At 40.4% G+C, this 19,104-nt stretch overlaps 1 protein-coding gene across 5 annotated transcripts in view; it reads right to left on the reverse strand.

Annotated features, from left to right (window-relative positions):
• ksr (kinase suppressor of ras) overlaps window positions 1-19,104 on the reverse strand; it is a 341,876-nt gene that overhangs the window by 60,484 nt on the left and 262,288 nt on the right. For all 5 annotated transcript variants that reach the window (XM_090373903.1, XM_090373901.1, XM_090373904.1 and 2 more), the window contains exon 16: window positions 13,787-13,920. In XM_090373903.1, coding sequence (XP_090230029.1) covers window positions 13,787-13,920 — 134 coding nt within the window. The remainder of the gene's footprint in view (window positions 1-13,786; window positions 13,921-19,104) is intronic.

Consider the following 19,104-nt stretch of genomic DNA (forward strand, 5'->3'; position numbering starts at 1 on the left):
GGACCTAACACCGAACCCTGTGGGACTCCACTAATAACATTAGTCCAAGAAGAGCAGCACCCATTGATTACCACCCTCTATCTTCTCCCACTTAACCATCCTTTTATCCATTGTAGCAACTTACCCTTAATACCATTCTGCTCCAATTTGTACAATAGTCTTCCATGCGCAACAGTGTCAAAATCTTTCCTGAAATCCATATTTGGATTTCAGGAAACTTCTACTTATGGTTATATTAAACATTTGAAATTATAACATCTCATTGGATTGTATTGGTGACTAATCAACTCGACACAACACGTAATTTGCACTATCATCTTTGTTTATTTGTTATATGTATAAATTAGTTTACATTCAAGTTTTACCATGTCAATTTGTTTCAACATTTATGGCACACTGTCTCTGTACTTCTCTCTCATTTATCTTTTGTAAGTGACAAGGAAGGCAACCTTTACTAATTTATTGATTGAGGACAGTGTTTTGGCTCATGCTACATTTATGCAAGAGTTCTTAATTGAGGGGAATTCCAGAAGTTCATCAGAATCTAACATGGAGCTAAATGATATTGTGATAATTGAGAGGAAAGTGGAAGAGGAACTGTTGAAGCTTAACATAAAAAATGCACCCGAGGTGGATGAGTTCTATCTAATTATATTAAGGGAGGCAGTACAGGAGGTAAGAAAACACTTAGTCATAATTATGAGAATATCTCTGGATTCAGGAGAGGTCCCTATAGACTGGAGATGTGCAAATGTATCCCCAATTCACAAAAAGGGGATTAAAGGGTGATAAGTGCAATTACAGACTTTTAACTTAACATCTGGGTAAAATAATTGTTTAAGAAGAAATGCAGGATCATCTCGACAGGAATGTAATTATACTACAGTCAAAGCACAGATGGTTACGAAGCGACCTTATCTGACCAATATGATTGGATTTTACAATGCAATTGTAACAAAGGAACAGGATGCAAAAAATAAGCATGATATCATATACTGGGATTTCAGAAAAACTTTTAATATCGTTGCACTAAAAGACTGCTGTACAAATTGAAATAGTGTGGAATTAAGGGCAAGTTAATGCTTTGGATAAAGGGTTGGTTGAATGGAAGAATAGTTATTAATGGAGTGCCCCAGGGATTCGCCTATTGTTGTTTTCTATATTTATTAATGATATTTATGTCTAAGTTTTCAAATGATACAAAGGTTGGCAGAATGGTTAATGATGGAAATCAGGGGTATACTGCTGCAACAAGATCTAAACAAATTAGGCCGATGGGCTGGGAAATGGCAGTTGAAGTTTAACATTGACAAATGCAAGGTATCAGTAATCCCAGATTAACATATCAACCAAATGGTAACACACTCAGGGAAATGGAAAATGAAAAAGACCTGGGGTATAATTGTGGTCAGATATGAAGTTCTCTTAGCAATGCAGACTGGCTGCCAGGACAGCTCATGGAATTTTGCCTATGATATACTGTAATTTTGTTAGCAGGGACAAAAAAGTGATTATTCTGCTGCATAAGGCAATGGTCAAGCTGCATCTTGAGTGCCACACACAGGTCTGGAGGCCTCATTTTAGAAAGGACGTAGATCTGGAATGGGCACAAAGAAGGGCAATGAGACTGGTTAAGAGAATGAAAGGGTGGCCTTACCATGAAAGGATTCAGTTCTGTAAATTGCAGCACCTTGAGACTAGGCACCTGCAAAGGTGATCTTATTTAGAAATGTTTAAGGCTTAGATAAGATACGTTTAAGATTTAGATAAGATATGTTTGAATGGAATGAGCAAGTTCAATGATAATGGCATTCTTCCTCTTGTTCAGATTACACAGAAAAAAGGACAGTTGTCAGGGGGTTTGTCTTCAGGTAGCAGACGGTTGACTGTTGAAATAAACTTTATCCAGTGTTGTCGAGGTTGGCAGTTGGCATAAATTGAAGGGAGAACTAGACAAATCATTGGAGTGGATAGACAAGTGATGTGGGAATTTTTTTTTTTTTTGGTTTGCTGATGCTTTATAAGCTTGCATCCTTATACCATCATACCACTAATAATAATAATAATAACAGTAATAATAATAAGGGCAAGACCATCCAGCCCCACCAACTGGAAGTGCTTCCTGAGGAACTGCACTAGTGACCACCCAGGAAGGGAGAAAACGCCAATGCATGAAGTGGAGCATCGAAATGAATATGTACATCATGCAAGCATACTATGAAATAATGAAGCTGGAGACCGATATGATGACTTAAGGTGAGACTACATACCAAGTGACTGGAATGATTCCCAGATATTCAGGTCACTGAATAGAGAATAGCGGACCAGAGAAGGACTATCGTCACAAAGAACCTAATATCCCCTACAATCTAGGAAAAAATCAAGCAGGGCATGAGCAATCAACTACAAAGGATAAAGAATATGGAACCAGAGGAGGAAGAACATACCACCGCCGAACCACAGGCAGAAGAGCAAGAGGAAATACAACCCGCAGCAGCCGAAGTGGAAACAGACCTGGTCATGATATCCAGAATAGAAGAAGAGTGGAAGAAGGCCCTAACAGAATTTGAAGAAATGGACTCCACAAAGACTCACGTGATACCGAAGCTTTGTTTGTTTGTTTGTTGTTGGGTTTTATTGGCGCATTAGCGACTAAGGCTATAATGTGCCACAACCAGGTGATACATAAAAATTTTTGTTTCACTGACCTAATTACTTAGTTCACCATGTCAAATTATAAAATAACAAAGGTATAAAATGCAAAAAGATAAATCAATAAAGAAATAACAATAACAAGTAAATATCAAATAAAAGTAAAAACCTTTATTGATTTATAAAAGCTAAAAATAGCAGACACATGGTCATTGTCAGATAAAATCTGACTGAGTGTATAAGGCTCAGTCAGATGATTAAAAGCAGTAAAACGGATATTACTAAAATCTGGACAATCAATTAAAATGTGTCTAATTTATAAAATTGTGCCACAGGACTCACACATAGGAGGGTCATCAGCCCTAAGCAAAAAAGAATGTATCAAATGACTAGTCCTATGCGGGTCCGGGCAAGAACAACTTCCTCCTTACGATTCCTGCGCAGACTAGACTGCCACGGTTCAATTACAGGCTTTATATGATATAATTTATTTGCAGTCTGTCTATTCCACGAATCCTGCCATTGGGAGTGCATTTTCTCATGTATTATTTGCCTGTAGTCTGTATAGGGGACTGACAGGCAGCGATTATTACTAGGAATTGCTGATTTGGCTGCGGTGTCAGCCAAATCGTTTCCCATAATCCCAATGTGGCTGGGAATCCAGCAGAAGAGGATATCATATTCACGCTCATGGAGAAAGTGAATCTTCTGCTGAATGCTAGACAGAACTGGATGAGAATTATATCTCACAGTTATTAAAGCCTGTAACATGCTGAGAGAGTCAGAATATAAAATGAACCGTTGGTATTGGCATTTACTGATGTGATCCAAGGCTAACTCTATAGCGTGCAGCTCTGCAGTAAATATGCTGCATTCAGAGGGAATCTGCTCCGATGTAGTGCTTTCTGTAAAGACAGCAGCAGATCCCACATATGATTCCGACTTCGAACCGTCTGTGTAAACTGGCGCGAAGTCAGAATGTTCAGCTCAGTGTGCTGAATAAAGCTGCAGGTAGACTGATGATGGAGTGTCCGACTTTCCCCAATTTCTAAGGGATAAGTCACATGCCGGGACATGAGCATGCCAGGGTGGAAGGGGTTGCTTTGGTGTTTGGGCAACCTTGTCTACCTTGATATTAAGTTCTTTGAATAGCTCTTGGAGACGAATACCAAAAGGACGATTGGCGGTCTTATGGGTATTGTACAAATTTTCCCATCGTGGCTCAAAAACGAATGGCCACGTCGGATGGTCTGGCAGGGATTTCAGTTTTAAAGCGTACTTTAAAGACAACTGCTTACGTCAAAGTGATAACGGTGGTTATCACTTTGACGTATAAACTCTGGACAGGAGATGTTCTATATGCTCCAGTAGCAATACGGAGAGCCTGATGATGGACAAAGTCCAGCCATCGAAGGGCGCCGTCTCTGGCTGAAGAATATACCTGGGACCCATAATCTAATTTGGACCGCACAAGTGCACGGTAAAGCCGTAGAAGGGTGCATCGGTCTGCACCCCATGATGTAGAGGAGAGCGAGCGGAGAATATTAAGGCCTCTTGTGCACTTTGTGCGGAGCTGACAGATTTGATCCAGAAAGGTCAGCTTTTTGTCAAATCTGGGTCCCAAGAATTTTGTGTCTGCTGCTACTGGAATAGCATTTTGTCCGAGCCTTAATTCAGGTTCAGGATGAAGATTAAGCTTACGACAAAAGTGTACGCAAACGGTCTTCTCCGGGGAGAACCTGAAGCCATTTGCAAGTACCCAGGAGTTGAGGCGATCAATGGCTTTCTGCAGTTGTCTTTCAATAACCCTCATGTTGCATGACTGACAAAATATGCTAAAGTCATCAACATAGAGGGCACTGTTTACAGTTGGAGGAAGTTGTTCTGTGATGGAATTTACTTTGATGGCAAAAAGCGTGACACTTAATACTGATCCTTGTGGTACTCCCTCCTCTTGGCTGAAGGGATGAGAGAGGGAGGATCCCACACGAACTTGGAAAGATCGATTGGCTAAAAAGTTTTTAATAAAAATGGGGAGTTGCCCCCTAAGACCAAGGCTATGCAGATCTTTTAAGATGCCAAATCTCCAAGTTGTGTCATACGCTTTCTCCATATCAAAGAACACCGACACCAAGTGTTCGCGTTTTAGGAAAGCATCCCAGATGGATGTTTCCAGTCTAATAAGATGGTCCAAAGTGGACCGGTTCCTTCAGAAGCCACACTGAATGTTGGAGAGAAGGTCATTTGATTCTAAGTACCACATTAAACGAGAATTAACCATTCTCTCCAGAATTTTGCACAGACAGCTAGTCAGAGCAATAGGATGATAATTGGTAGTGAATTTCGGATCCTTTCCTGGCTTAGCAAAGGCAAGAACGATTGCCTTGCGCCAGGAATCCGGAAACTGCCCTTCAATAAAGATTCTGTTATATAGAAAGAGCAGATAATCCATAGATTTTGGTGAAAGATGTTTAATCATTTCATAATGGATGCCATCTGGTCCAACAGCACTTGCTCTGGAAAGAGCGAGGGCTTTTTTCAGTTCCTGCATAGTAAATTCCCCGTTGTAGGGATAGATGCTCTTAGACATAAAATTAAGTGCTTCTTTTTCTAGTTTATGTTTCAGGACCAGGAACTCTGGGGAATATGAAGATGTTGCAGAGATGTTAGAGAATGTTTCCCCAAGAGAGTTGGCTATTGCAGTTGGATTTGCAATAGTGCATCCATTATAATCTAGGATTGAAGAAGGGTGGGATGTATATTTTCCCTTCATTTTCCGGATTTTATCCCAGACTTAGAGTTGGTAGACTGGTTAATGGATGATGTAAAATGGATCCATGATTCCTTTTGACTCTGACGGCGAATATAGCGTGCTTTGGCTCGTGCACGTTTAAAGGCTATAAGGTTGGTCCTGGTAGGATATCGGCGGAATATCCCCCACGCTTTGTTTTGAGCCTTTTTTGCTGCTGTGCATTGTGAATTCCACCAAGGTTTGGGAAATGGTGGAAACTGGGCAGATGTTTTTGGAACAGCATTCGCAGCTGCTTGGACGATAGTTTCTGTGATGTACGTTACTGCATCATTGATAGGCTCCTGACTGACGGTGCTGAGATCAAAATTTGCCTGATGTTGGAAGGCAGACCAGTCAGCCTGATCAATCTTCCACCGTGGTAACCTGAAAGGAAGACACGGTCTCCCACTGTGTAACGAGGTTATCACAGCGAAGTGATCACTTCCATATGGATTCTCCTCCACTTTCCAAGTGAGTGAAGGGGAGCAGATAGAGAGATCAATGGCAGAAAAAGTACGGGTAGGCATGTGGAAGAAGGTGTTTGTTCCAGTATTTAGAAAGGAAAGGTCATTGAGCATACGCTCTATGACCTGTCCCCTTCCATTGATGTTAGCACTACCCCACAGGGTGTTATGTCCATTAAAATCGCAAGAAGTAAGAAAGGGGGAGGCAACTGCATTACAAGATCATCAAGGTCCTCCTGGAAAATGTCGGTCCCAGGTGGCAAATATATAGAGCACACAGTTAATAAAAATCCCACTGAAAGGCGAATTGCAACAGCCTCTATGCTGGTTGTAACTAGCAAAGGCTGAACTGGGGTCTGGTTGTCCACAAGGACAGCCACTCCTCCATGAGCAGGACCATCCGCAATTCTATCTTTACGAAACATTGTGATGTTATGCAAGGTGGGATCACCATTTGCCTTTAGATAAGTCTCCTGCAAGCAAAAGCAAACTGGCTCGTGCTTTTGAAGGAGGGCCTTGATGTCATCAGTATTTCGCCGGAATCCACGACAATTCCATTGTAGGAATTTAGCCATTATTTTGACTTGGTGGGTCCATCAGGCGGCTTCCAAGGTGCTGAGGGCTTTATTTTGTCACTCTTGGATTTATCTTTTTTGGGGAAGAAAGGATGCTGTCCGGTGTCCATTTCTTCCTCCGCAAAGAGTTCCAAGACTGATTCATCCGGTACCTCCTTGTTCTCTACATCCATTGTTTCTGGTATCACGGATGACTCTTCTGAAGTTTTTGGCTTTTCTTTACCACTTGGTTTTGGTAGTGGTGGAGCACTAGGAGGTACGGATATAGGAGTGGCAACTGACTGCGTTTTTTTGGTGGGCTTTTGTGAACTCAATAAATAGTGAGCAATCGGGGTAAATGACTCTCTTGGTGGTATAGTCATCTCAGTTTGTGTCCCAATAGTGCACTTTGCAGAAACCTTCTGGGCATATAAAGGTTTCCTGCTATTTATTGGTTGGATACGTTTTCTGGCCTCTGGTTAGGAGATATTCAGCTCAGTATTTCTTTTTCATCCTTCCACCGCTGGCATGCTCTAGAGTAGGCGGGGTGCTCTCCTTGGCAATTGACACAGATCGGTTTTGGAGCTGAACATTCCTTGCTCTCGTGGTCTTTAACACCACATCGAGCATAGGCAGGGTTACCACGACAAGATGTTTGTGAGTGGCCGTATTTTTGGCATCTAAAACACCGCAGTGGGTTTGGGATATAAATCCTCACTGGGCAGTTTAGATAGCCTGCCTTTATGGAACTTGGAGGCCGTGGGGTGTTAAACGTGAGGATAAGAACTCGGGTAGGGACGAGATTCCCATCCTTCCTCATTGATATTCTTTTGACAGCCGTCACTCCTTGTTGTTTAAATTCAGAGCAGATCTCTTCTTCAGAAACATGAAGAAGGTCCCACTCTGAAATGACACCACGTGAAGAGTTCAAAGTTTTGTGAGGGGTTACGATGATAGGTATTCCCCCTATTGATGTTCCCCCTATTCAGGATTTTTTCCGCTTGTTTAACATTTGTAGCTGCGACCAAAAGGTCGCCAGAACGCAGTCTTTTTACAGATTTTGGTGAACCTGCCAACCCTTCTAATCCTTTCTGGATGAAGAAGGGTGACATCTTTCCAATGGACTGCTCTCCGGTAGAATGAAGAATGAGGAAAAGCGGTGTCACTGATGGTGGTGGTATTTCCTCAGTTCTGGCTCTTTTTGCAGAGGTGTTATCTGCGTCCGTAGGTACTCCGTAGCTGAGTGGGCAGGAGCAGGAGTGCAGTAGCACACGCTCTTTGAGTAGACCGGGGTTCAAGCCCCTGACTGCTGAATACGGTTGATCTGCCAACCCGCACTGGACCAGCGTGGCAGATTATGGTCCATTTCCCTCAGCATGAATTGTTGAGGAGGCTTCCACCCTGCAGTGGGTTGATAATGGCTGCACTTTACTTTTTTTTTTTTATCTGCATCATGATCTCGATTAGGTAGGGGCTTTGTTGGGGACCCAGAAGAAATGGGATTTAAATTACTCATAGGAGTAAAGAGAGTGTCTGATGCCTAAGTACCTCACCCACCACGGAGCCCTACGAGGCGGCGCCCGCTCGTGTGAACTAGCAGGTACTGCATACACGAATGGGACACCGAGTTCGCTTAGAACACCATACCCACGTTACCAATAAGTCTTTATCCCGTCCCAGGACCAAAGGGAGGGAGACTTATTGGAATGCAGTTGACCCTAGCAGTAAAAACCACCCGCCGAATGATCCCAGTCAGGCCAGTCTGGGACCACCCGTCTTGTCAAAGCAGGGGCCAAAGTGGTCTATTAAGGCTGGGCCCCTCAACCACCAGGATTCCCCTTTCCGCATTCCACGGGTCGCGCCGCACGGCTGCACACGCCGGATTCCACAGATGTAACCCTGGAACCAAGGTATGGGCGTTAGATCCCAGTGATGCTAATCTGGAAACCCAGCAGCATCACTGGGAGGTCCCCTCACCACGTACAGGTGCCCACGTTGAGGGGATATACCGAAGCAGAGGCCGAATAGAACCCTGTGGAGAGTCACAGACCACCCCAATCGGCACATAATACCGGATTGGTGCAACTCGACAGCAATGGTGCAACACTGGAGGCCATCCACACAGCCGTGTATTGTGCTGGCAGCAGCCACGAGGATTAATGGGAGAGACCAGCAGAAGAACCGAAAACAGAAGGAACCACCAGCTTGGGAAAGAAGACTTCAGCAGAAGATAGAAGAATTAAGAGTCAAGATAGGCCAATTAACCCAGTACCAACGGGGCAATAGAAATAAGAAATTAATTGGAAAAGTGAAGCACATCCTCAAGAGAGACAGCGCCCACAGCAAACATGAGACGAAAAAAATCAGAGAATAGGAGAGTACTTGGACACACTACTAGCACAAACCCTTCAATTATCTTTTGGGTTGCAAATCATGATTTTGTACATCCATCCATTTGATCTGTGCCTTGAACATGAATGCTTTAAAGGGTATGTTAATTGAGATGTCCAATGTCTGCTTGCCAAGACCTTCTGGACTGCTGCTAGCTCAGTTATTGCAAATTCAGCAATCACACTTTTTGCGTGATTGTTGAATTTGTGTGTGTGCTTAACTTTGCTCCAGATTATCTCAGGAGATAATCTGGAGCAAAGTTAAGTTTCCTGCAAACATACAGGGGCTCACATCTGGTGAGTATGGGATTGGCACACCCAGGGTCCTGAGCTGGATATCATCATTCTTCTCTTTCTTGGTGATTCCCTTCTACTTCTGACTGTTGTTTTCTCTCTCTCACACTCCTGGGTATCTCAGAATTTTTTTTTTCTTTGGCTGGTGCAGCAAAAACCTCAGGCTTCCTTGACCATATGGCTAATAATAATAACCACCATAGATGGATGATGTTGCAGAGAAATATTAATCACACTGCATCGAGTGTGGCGCAGGATAAAGCCACTCACGTTCAGGTCTTAGGCAGAGGGGACAGTTCGAAAAAATCAGAGATGGTCTCCCAAGAAAGACAGTGGAGCAAGTGGCGCTGTCCCCAATATGGCTACCACAAGAGAAGAGCAAGACCATCCAGCCCCACCAACTGGAAGTGCTTCCTGCACTAGTGACCACCACCAAGGAAGGGAGAAATTGCCAACGCATGAAGTGGAGCATCGAAACGAATACATACATCATGCAAGCACACTACGAAATAAGGAAGTTGGAGACCCATATGACAACTTACAGGGTGAGACTACATACCAGTGGCTGGAATGATTCCTGGATATTCATGTCAACAAACAGCGAATAATGGACCAGAGAAGGACCATCATCACGAAGTATCTGATAGCTCCTGCAATCTCGGAAAACATCAAGCAGGAAGTGAGTGATCAACTACAAAGGATAAAGAATACAGAACCGGAGGAGGAAGAAATGCCACCACCGAACCAGAGGAAGAAGAGCAAGAAGAAATACAACCTACAGCATCTGAAGAGGAAAGAGAAGAGGTCATGATATGCAGAATAGAGGACAACTGGAATGCCCTAACAAAATTTGAAGGAATGGACCCTACCAAGACTCACGTGATACCGAAGCAGAGGCCGAATAGAACCTTGTGAAGAGTCACAGACTACCTAAATCGGCACATAATACTGCATTACCTCGACAGCAATGGTGCAACACTGGAGGCCATCCACACAGCCGTGTATTGTGCTGCGGTAGCAGCCACGAGGATTAAGGGAAGAGAAACAAGAGACCAGCAGCAGCAGAACTGAAAACAGGGGGAATTGCCAGCTTGGGAAAGAAGACTTCAGCAGAAGAATTAAGAGTCAAGATAGGCTAATTGACCCAGTACCAACAATGGGGCAATAGGAGTAAGAAATTAACTGGAAAAGTTAAGAGCATCCTCAAGAGAGACAGCATCCACAGCAAACATGAGACAAAAAAAAAATCAGAGAATAGGAGAGTACTTGGATATACTGAAGCAGAACCTCCTTGCACTCAGCAAGAGACTACCCCGATATAAAGAGAGCTCCCAGACGAAAATAAACAACTGAATCTTCGATGAGGACCAAAGAGGCTTCTACAGGAGTCTCAGAGAAGACGGGAAAGAAGGGAACGGACCACACAAGCAGAAGACTATTGAGGAGTTCTGGGGAAACAAGACATAATAGCGGAGCCCCCTTGAACTAGAACGCAAGAAAACCAAGGCCGTACAAGAAATGAGAGGGTGGGAGATTCGGGAAGAAGTAAAACAGACGATCAAGAACTTTCACAACTGGTGAACTCCAGGAATAGATAATGTCTACACACTTGCCCACACAAGCACCTGGCAGAGTAGTTCATCCGAATAATAAGGCATCCGAATAATAAGGCACCCAGAGACAATCCTGAAGTTTCTCACTCAGGGAATCACATATCTGAAACCTAAAGATGAAGATACAAGAAACCCGGTGAAATATAGTCAGGATCAGGATCTGGTCAGGATCTTATACAACAATGTATAAGATCCTGACCAGCTGAATAACCAGAAAGACATCAGGCCACTTGCATAGTCAGAAAATAATGGCCGAACAGCAGAAAGGATGCAAGGAGCAATTAGTATTAGTAATGGCCATATGGTGCAAGGAAGCCTAAGGCTTATGCTGCACCATCAAAAAAAAAAAAAAAAAAAAAATTTCTGAGAGAGAGTTGTTGTTGTTGTTGTTGTTATTATTATTTGGTTTTTAAGGAGCATTAGCAACTAAGGCCATGTTGCTTGGGGATATGCGGTGGTCATTCCCTGACCTTTCCGCATCCTCCGTATTTCGTGGTCACAGGCTCGAACCCCGGTCTAATCAAGAAGTGTGTGAGAGAGAGAGAGAGAGAGTCAGAAGTAGAAAGGAATCACCAAGGAAGAAGAAGAAGAATGATGATATCCAGCTCAGGACCCTGGGTGTGTGTGCCAAGCCCATACTCACCAGGTGTGAGCCTCTGGGGTTAACCATAGATGCCACAGTTATGGAGCAAGCCTACAAGAAGCGCCACAACATGTACACAGCCTACATCGATTACTGCAAGGCTTTCGACTCCATGCCTCACAGCTGGCTAATAAAGGTGCTGAACATCTACAAAGTCAATCCGATACTGACAAACTTCCTAGGAGAAACGATGGCAAAATGAAGTACCACCATTAAGGTCGAAAACATCACAACCAGGCCAATTCCCATCAGGAGAGGTATCTTTCAGGGAGATGCCCTGAGCCAATTGTAGTTCTGTCTAGCACTTAACCTGCTATTCACCATTCTCAACAGTAGCAAGTAAGGATATAACCTCAAAGAAGGAAGGAAGATCCTGTACACCCTCACCCACCTAATGTACATGGATGATATCAAGCTCTACGCGGGAACCGAGAAGCACCTCCAGCAACTGCACCAGATCACAGAAGAATTCAGCAAAGATATTAGGATGGAATTTGGTCTAGACAAATGCAAGATGTACGGATTGCACCAGGGAAAATTAGTCGACTGAAACTACTAGCTGCAGACTGGTAAAGAGATCGAAGCCATGGAAGAGGGAGAGGCCTACAAATATTTGGGGATGATGCAAGCTCAGCAGTTACAGCACAAGGAAATTAAGGCCTGCCTGATCAAAAAATACCATCAGAGACTCAGAAGCCTGCTGAAAGCAAAGCTGAATGGAAGAAACACAGTTAAAGCCATAAAAACCTATGCAGTCCTAGTGCTAACATACTCCTTCGGGATCACAGATTGGATAACACCAAGCTGGAGGACATCATGAGGACAATGATGACCAAGAGTCGGCAACACAAACCGAAATCTGCCGTGGAGAGACTGACAATTGCCCAGAAAGAAGGAGGAAGAGGCCTGATAGACCTCATTGAGCAACAGAAGACAGCAATAGTTAACCTGAAGGATTACTTCCAGAAACACACAGCAACACTACAGCAGGCCATAAGGAAGATAGACAAGGAGTATACCACACTTAACCTAAGCGAGGAGCCCTCACCAACCGGGAGGCACAAATGAAGCTAGAAAGATAGGCAGAGAAGACACTCCATGGAAGACACTACAATGATCTCCACCAAGATCACATAGATATAACTGCTTACGACGCATGGCTCACAAGTTGGATACTCTTCCCCGAGACTGAAGGTTTCATGCTTGCCACCCAGGACCAGGTAATCAATACCAGGAACTACAGAAAATACATCGCCAAGGTGCCTGCAGTATCCAATGACACATGCCGACAATGCCACCTGGCCTCAGAAATGATGCAACACATCACTGCAGGATACAAGGTGATCACCCAGTCTGAGTACCTCATAAACACGACCAGGTAGCCAGGATAATACATCAGAAGCTAGCAAGGAAATACTAGTTGATCGAAGTGTACAGTACAGTATGAACCCCAGGCAGTACTAGAGACCCGAACCCACAAGCTGTACTTGGACAGCACCATAATAATTGATAAGACCATCCCGCAGCACAACAGACCGGATATAACCCTTGTGGACAATATGGAAAAGGCTACCTACCTGATTGACATAGCGGTGCCCAACGCTAGTAACGTCCAGAAAACCCATGAGGAAAAAATCAGGAAGTACATGAACCTGAGACATGAGGTCAAGGAGATGTGGCATATGCAAGAAGTATCAACCATCCCGATCATCGTGTCAACCACCAGTATAGTACCAAAGACTCTACATAGCAGCCTAGCAGCAATAGGTCTCCCAGAGAACACCTACAAGGAACTCCAGAAAGTTGCAATCCTGAACACCTGTAGGATAGTCAGATTTCCTCAACCAACAGTAACACCAGACATTACAACCACACTGTGTACTTGGTAGCAATACCCATCACAAGGTGGAACCTCCAATCAGGGAGAAATAATATAAGAGCAATAATAATAATAATATCTGCTGGCTAAGACCTTCTGGACTGCTGCTAACTCAGTTACTGCTAATTTAGCAATCACACTTTTTTGTGGTCTCCATTACATGTGATCCAAAACCATTTTGGATCATAATGTGATCCAAAATGGTTAACCACTAAAAAAATCTAGGTTTTTCTAGAAAGCCACATGGACTTATTTGACCAGTTTCTCTAGCCATCTATAGAGATAAAAACATCACCACACGCACCTAGTACATCTTTGGCCTAGTGGTATTTTAGGCAACATACCCCCAGGAAAAAGAATCTTGTGGTCCAGAAAATGATACTTTTAAAATAATGCTGAATATATTCAATTCTGAACTGATATGAAGTACATAACCCACAATCTACTAAATATTTTCCATACACTTTAATATTTAAAGGGAAAAAAACAAAACAAAACAAATTTACCTGTTCCCATGGCATAACTTGGTAACAGAAAATAATCCAAAGTCGGTGATAACAATTTTTCCATTTTCATAAAATATGTTTTTGGTCTTTAGGTCTTTATGAATGATCTCTCTTGCATGTAGATAACCCATCCCCTGTAAAATTAAGATTATCATTACATTCAATCAAAAAATATATTTTCATGCTAACAAGCTTAGGCAAAAATTGGGGGGGATGAAACATCATTTTCGGAAAAACTGAATATATATTTTTTTCATTAGGTATTTAATATTACCATTCGGTTCAGTTTTGCAGTACTCAATACTAGTAATGCAGAATTCTTGAGAATCTTCTCAACACACTGAGAATTTCTTTTCACAGCTAATTTCTATGATTAAACTGGGCAATTCCATGGATTCCTTATTCATGAAACCTGAATAATAATCAGTAATAATTTCTATAGTAACTCATGGAGGTTATTTTTGCTGTTGTGCTTAGAGATTTGCTCATCTATAACATTTAGAGTCATATTCAGATATGACTGAAACCTGCCTTGAATTAATTTCAACTGTGTTTTAAAATTAAAAGTATCTTCTTTGACAATGAGTGGAGGAAGATGAGTGACTATAGCTATCCCCACCCCAAAGACCTGATCGATGTAAGATGAGTATACATTAAAAAAAAAAAAAAAAAACTTTTTTTTAAAATGCAGAACATGAATATAGAAGAATAATAATAATAAAATGATTAAATGAAATATTTTGTATTTTTAACATTCCTAATCTGAACATGTAAGAATTTCAATACCAAAATCTCACGACACTTCACCTACGTCTTCCTCAAATGCCAGATCATCAGGATCTCTACAACTCCTAGAGTAGTAAAATTTATACTTCTGCTTCATAGGTTTATGATTGTGTGCTAAGTATGTCAATTTTCCAACTCTTGTAATAGTTAGCCTGTTACATTTCACCAAATGAATGTTATTATAGGTACTGAAACTTTTCTTTGTTGCAGCAGTGTCTTTATATAGTATGCTGCAGTAACTATACTTAGTTTTAATAAAAAGACAATACCTCTCTGCAGAGCCTACATGCAAAGCTGACTTCATAACAAAGGTTTTGTGGAATATCCTTCCTTCACTTTGTCAGCCAGTGCTGCCATTATATCCAGAAGATCCTTCATCATGCACCTCAGCCACTTAGGTTGAAATTCATGCATTTAATCTTCTAGAGAAAGGCTCTTCCCATTGTATTTTGGATCTAGTAACTTTCTGCAAAATGAACTCCTTTTAAAGCAGTATTTATTTCTCGTTTCTCAAAGGTTAGTTAACACTTGTATTTCTTCTTGTTGTAGAAGCCAGTTTTCAGCAAGTAAGGTTTAAACTGCATGCATATTTTTATTAAACATTTGGCAATCATATCTTAACTGATCATATTCCAAAATTGTAATATTATAGAAACGGCCTTGGGTGACAGGATTAGACATAATAATATATTGTTTTCACTGACTTAACTGTTTATTGAAACAGCAAACTAATTACGGATGTTAAAAATGGCAAATTATCTACAATTAAACTGAAAATGCATAATTAAAAATAATAACTATAAGATGGTAGACTACAATTAATATGCACAATAAAATATATCTTAAAAACAATATATACAATTAAAACCAATAAAACAAATTACAAGTGATAGAGTACGTGATAACAAGCCTCTTTCTCAACTTAGACGAGATCAATGACAATGAATATAATAAACTATAGAAAGAAAATTTGCAGATGCATATATAGCTGAAAATGAATCAATTACAGCAAATGGTGGGGGGGAAGAAATGATACCATGAGAGATTCAATAATCAGACATCTGTGAGTATATTTTGGTACTTATTACTTGTATTACTGATTCACCATCTCATTGTGGTGTACAACAATGGCCTCCATAACAGGGTGCATGCGGGCCCAGCATGACAATTTATTGTGGAGCCTGTTGCCACTACATGGAGGGATCCCACCATATGAGAAACCATTTTAATAAACCATTCAGTCAGCAGAAACAATATATTATTAATAATACAAAACTCTGATTCACTTTACAAAGGGAATGATTATGTCAGACAGTGTCTGTATATGCAATCCAAAATGTGTCTTCATACAGAGTCAGTGTAATACAAAGCTTAAGATTTTGCTTCAAATCTGATTAAGTTATTTAAACCAAATAGAATTGAAATCTATTCAGAGAAATTAGAATACATTCAAATTATATGACTATATTCCAAGCTTATAAAACTGTTGGAAATTCAAAGTAAACCTTATAAGGAAAGGTAAAATTCTTGAGATAGCATCCCTCTCTACATACCACCCACTATCCGTATGTCGTGATCACAGGAACGAAAATTTTCGTTCCTGTGATCACAACATATGGTCGAAAAGCATCATCAGCTTCAGGAAGGAAAATCGTTTTCTATTTTTTTGTAAAATTTCTTTTAATTAATTTAATTTTTAATTGTGTTGGTTTGATTTTTAATTATTTTTTACTGTAATTTAAGATTTTTGAGTTTTTCATTTTAATTACTGGAGAGTATCATACAGAAGTGTTCTACGCGTTATACTGAGGTAAACTTCTCTTATTATTTTACAAATAGAGCTATGTTAGAAATAAAGTAAAGGCAACATTATTATTATTATTATTTATTTTTTTTAAACAGAGGCTATTGAACCTCTTCCATCTTCTATATATTTTTTCCCTATAAATATAATAAAATCTCTACTGTTCAAGTTTCCTTTAAAAAAATATTCTTGTTTATACTCCAGCAGGCCCATCACGTCAGTGGAGTTTACAGCAAATCATCAATACAAACATTAATTGTATTTAGCAGTCACAGGTTTGAACCCAGGTCCACTCAGCGTGCATGCTACTGCACTCATGCTTCTGACCATTCTGCTACAATTAGGCCTCAACAGCATATTTCTTCAAATCACACAAGATGTTAAAGTGGGTCAGTATCAAAAGCCATTCTAAAATTTAAGTAAATTATATCAGCATTATTATTCTTTGCATCCAGTTCCTTTGCAACTACTTTACCAGAATGATCAGATCTTCCCTTAACAAAACCCACGTTGTGGCTTTCTTATAAAAATACTATTGAGTTGACTCTATTGCATAAAATTTTTCCTGCCACAGAACTCAAACTTACAGCTCTATTACTTGCCTAGATCACTTAGAAACCCTTTTGGGAATGGGAGAGATAGTTGCACATTTCCAACCTCATGGAAATTCATTCAGTTTAGGCATACCCCCATTATTATAAGTAAAGGTTTAATGATATCTTTAGCCACTTCTTTGTATAACTAGAAACCAGTTCCTTGTTATTTTCTTCACTTTTAAGCAATTTTTCTTTCCAACACTTTCTTACTTATCACAAATTGTTTTAATGCTAAAGTAAGTGTCAAGGTCTAGGTGTGTTTGTTTTAATTGCGGTCTCCAGGGTTACCCCTATATACTGCTGTAGCATCTGAAAAAGGCTGGCAAGTGTGTGTAACTATGTGTGACTAAGTGTCAGCTGAACCAATAATCTTTTTCCATTTAAAAATTGTGTGAATACAGATGCAAAATCTGTTTAATTTATCAACTTATCTGCTTGGGCATTGTCAAAACTAATCCAGCTACACCCTTGTAGCAGATCAACATACTAATTCTTTCTCTTTTAAAAAATTCTTTACTATCTTTCAATTCACTGCAGACAAGGTGTTGTAGGACAGTTCAGTGCATGACAGTTTGGTGTATGAGAAAATTTTGGTGCATGACATTTTGCTGTGTAACAATTTGGTGAAAGAGAATTTATGGCTATGACAATTTGGTGTATGCACAACAATTCAGTACAGAGAGATCAAAAAATAATAAAATCAGTGATGCAAAAGGTTTAGGAAACAAGAGAAATTTTGCAAATTAGAAAGGAGGAAGGCAGAAATTTAGAAATAAGAAAAATATTTTTTATCCATTTATTTTGTATAAAGGGATTTGTGTCAATCCTTCTCACAGGCAGGTTGGAAAGTGAGTAAAACGCCTATTTCAGAACAATTCTATCCATATTGTAAACCTATAATCCAGACAGGATTATTAATTAATTATTATTTTATTTTCTTTAAGGCAGTCTTACCATTTTTTTTTTACCTGAATACCAACTTCTTTCAATAAATTCAACAGCATAGGTTGCAAACCTAATGTCAGAAGATGCGCATTATTCAGCCGGCATCCATTAATGATCTCCATTTTTTGGTCTTCAGATCAACATCCCCCTCCCCCATGTGTATTTCCTAAAAAAATGCAACTTGAAGAAGTGAAAGTAAAGTGTGAAAAAGGTTCCCTTGTAATTCAATCTGTAATGTGTCTGTGGCACTTATTTAATAAGATTTCCTTAAAAAAAAAAAAAAAAAAAAACAATGTGCATGAAAAAATGAAGGCGGATAGCATGCTCCATCAAAAATGTCAAGAACTGTATAATGATCACAAATTCACCAATTACAGCACAGCATGTTAAAAGTTTGTCTGTCTTGCAGAAATTGAAGGAGAAAAAAAAAAGCATTTTCTGTCTTGCTATGCCCATACACTGAAATATGCCAAATTCTCTCACCCAAAGAATTTACTGAATTGTCATGAACAAACTATTGTACAAACTGAAGTGATCCCCTTTCTTGGATGGTTTTTTTTTTGTTGTCAGATCCTTTTTCTAATCTGTTTTGCCTATTTGTCCTACCCTGTATAACATATATAAGATCTGTTTAACTTATCAGTCCATCTGGCTGACAGGTGAATGAAGATACTTGTTGACATTAGACTTGAACTTCTGTAGATTGCAAATGTCAGGAAATATGTATGAAGAAAAGTTGGTGTGTCTGAAGTTGAGCAGCACAAGGATGTTGACTGGTTGCAGCACGTTTTGCACTGCTCTGGGGGTAGGGAATTATAGAAGCCATTTTGAAAGAACAGTGTCCATGGAAATATCTAGAGAAAAAGCATGCAGCAGAAACAATGTCTATGAGATAGAGTGGAGAGACTCTGTAAGAGATGAGTCATTAATTAACCTTGATTCCCTCTTTTGAATGAAATCTAGAAGCCTAAGAAAGCTTTTGGGGGCACTGCCCCAGATGTGGGAACAATATTCCATGGTAGGGTGGATTTGCAATTTGTACAGCTGTTTGGAAGAAAAGTAATGCCCGTAGTGAAAGAGAAAATCCAGTTTTTTTTAGATGCAAAGGAAGCAATATTTCTAGTGTGCTGATGCCAAGAGGGATTAGACGTCAGGTAATCCCCCAATAGAGATATACACCAATGAGC

The sequence above is a fragment of the Mastigoproctus giganteus genome, chromosome 5 (assembly GCF_048544385.1).
Source record: "Mastigoproctus giganteus isolate SK-2022 chromosome 5, ASM4854438v1, whole genome shotgun sequence".
Lineage (NCBI taxonomy): Eukaryota > Metazoa > Arthropoda > Arachnida > Uropygi > Thelyphonidae > Mastigoproctus > Mastigoproctus giganteus.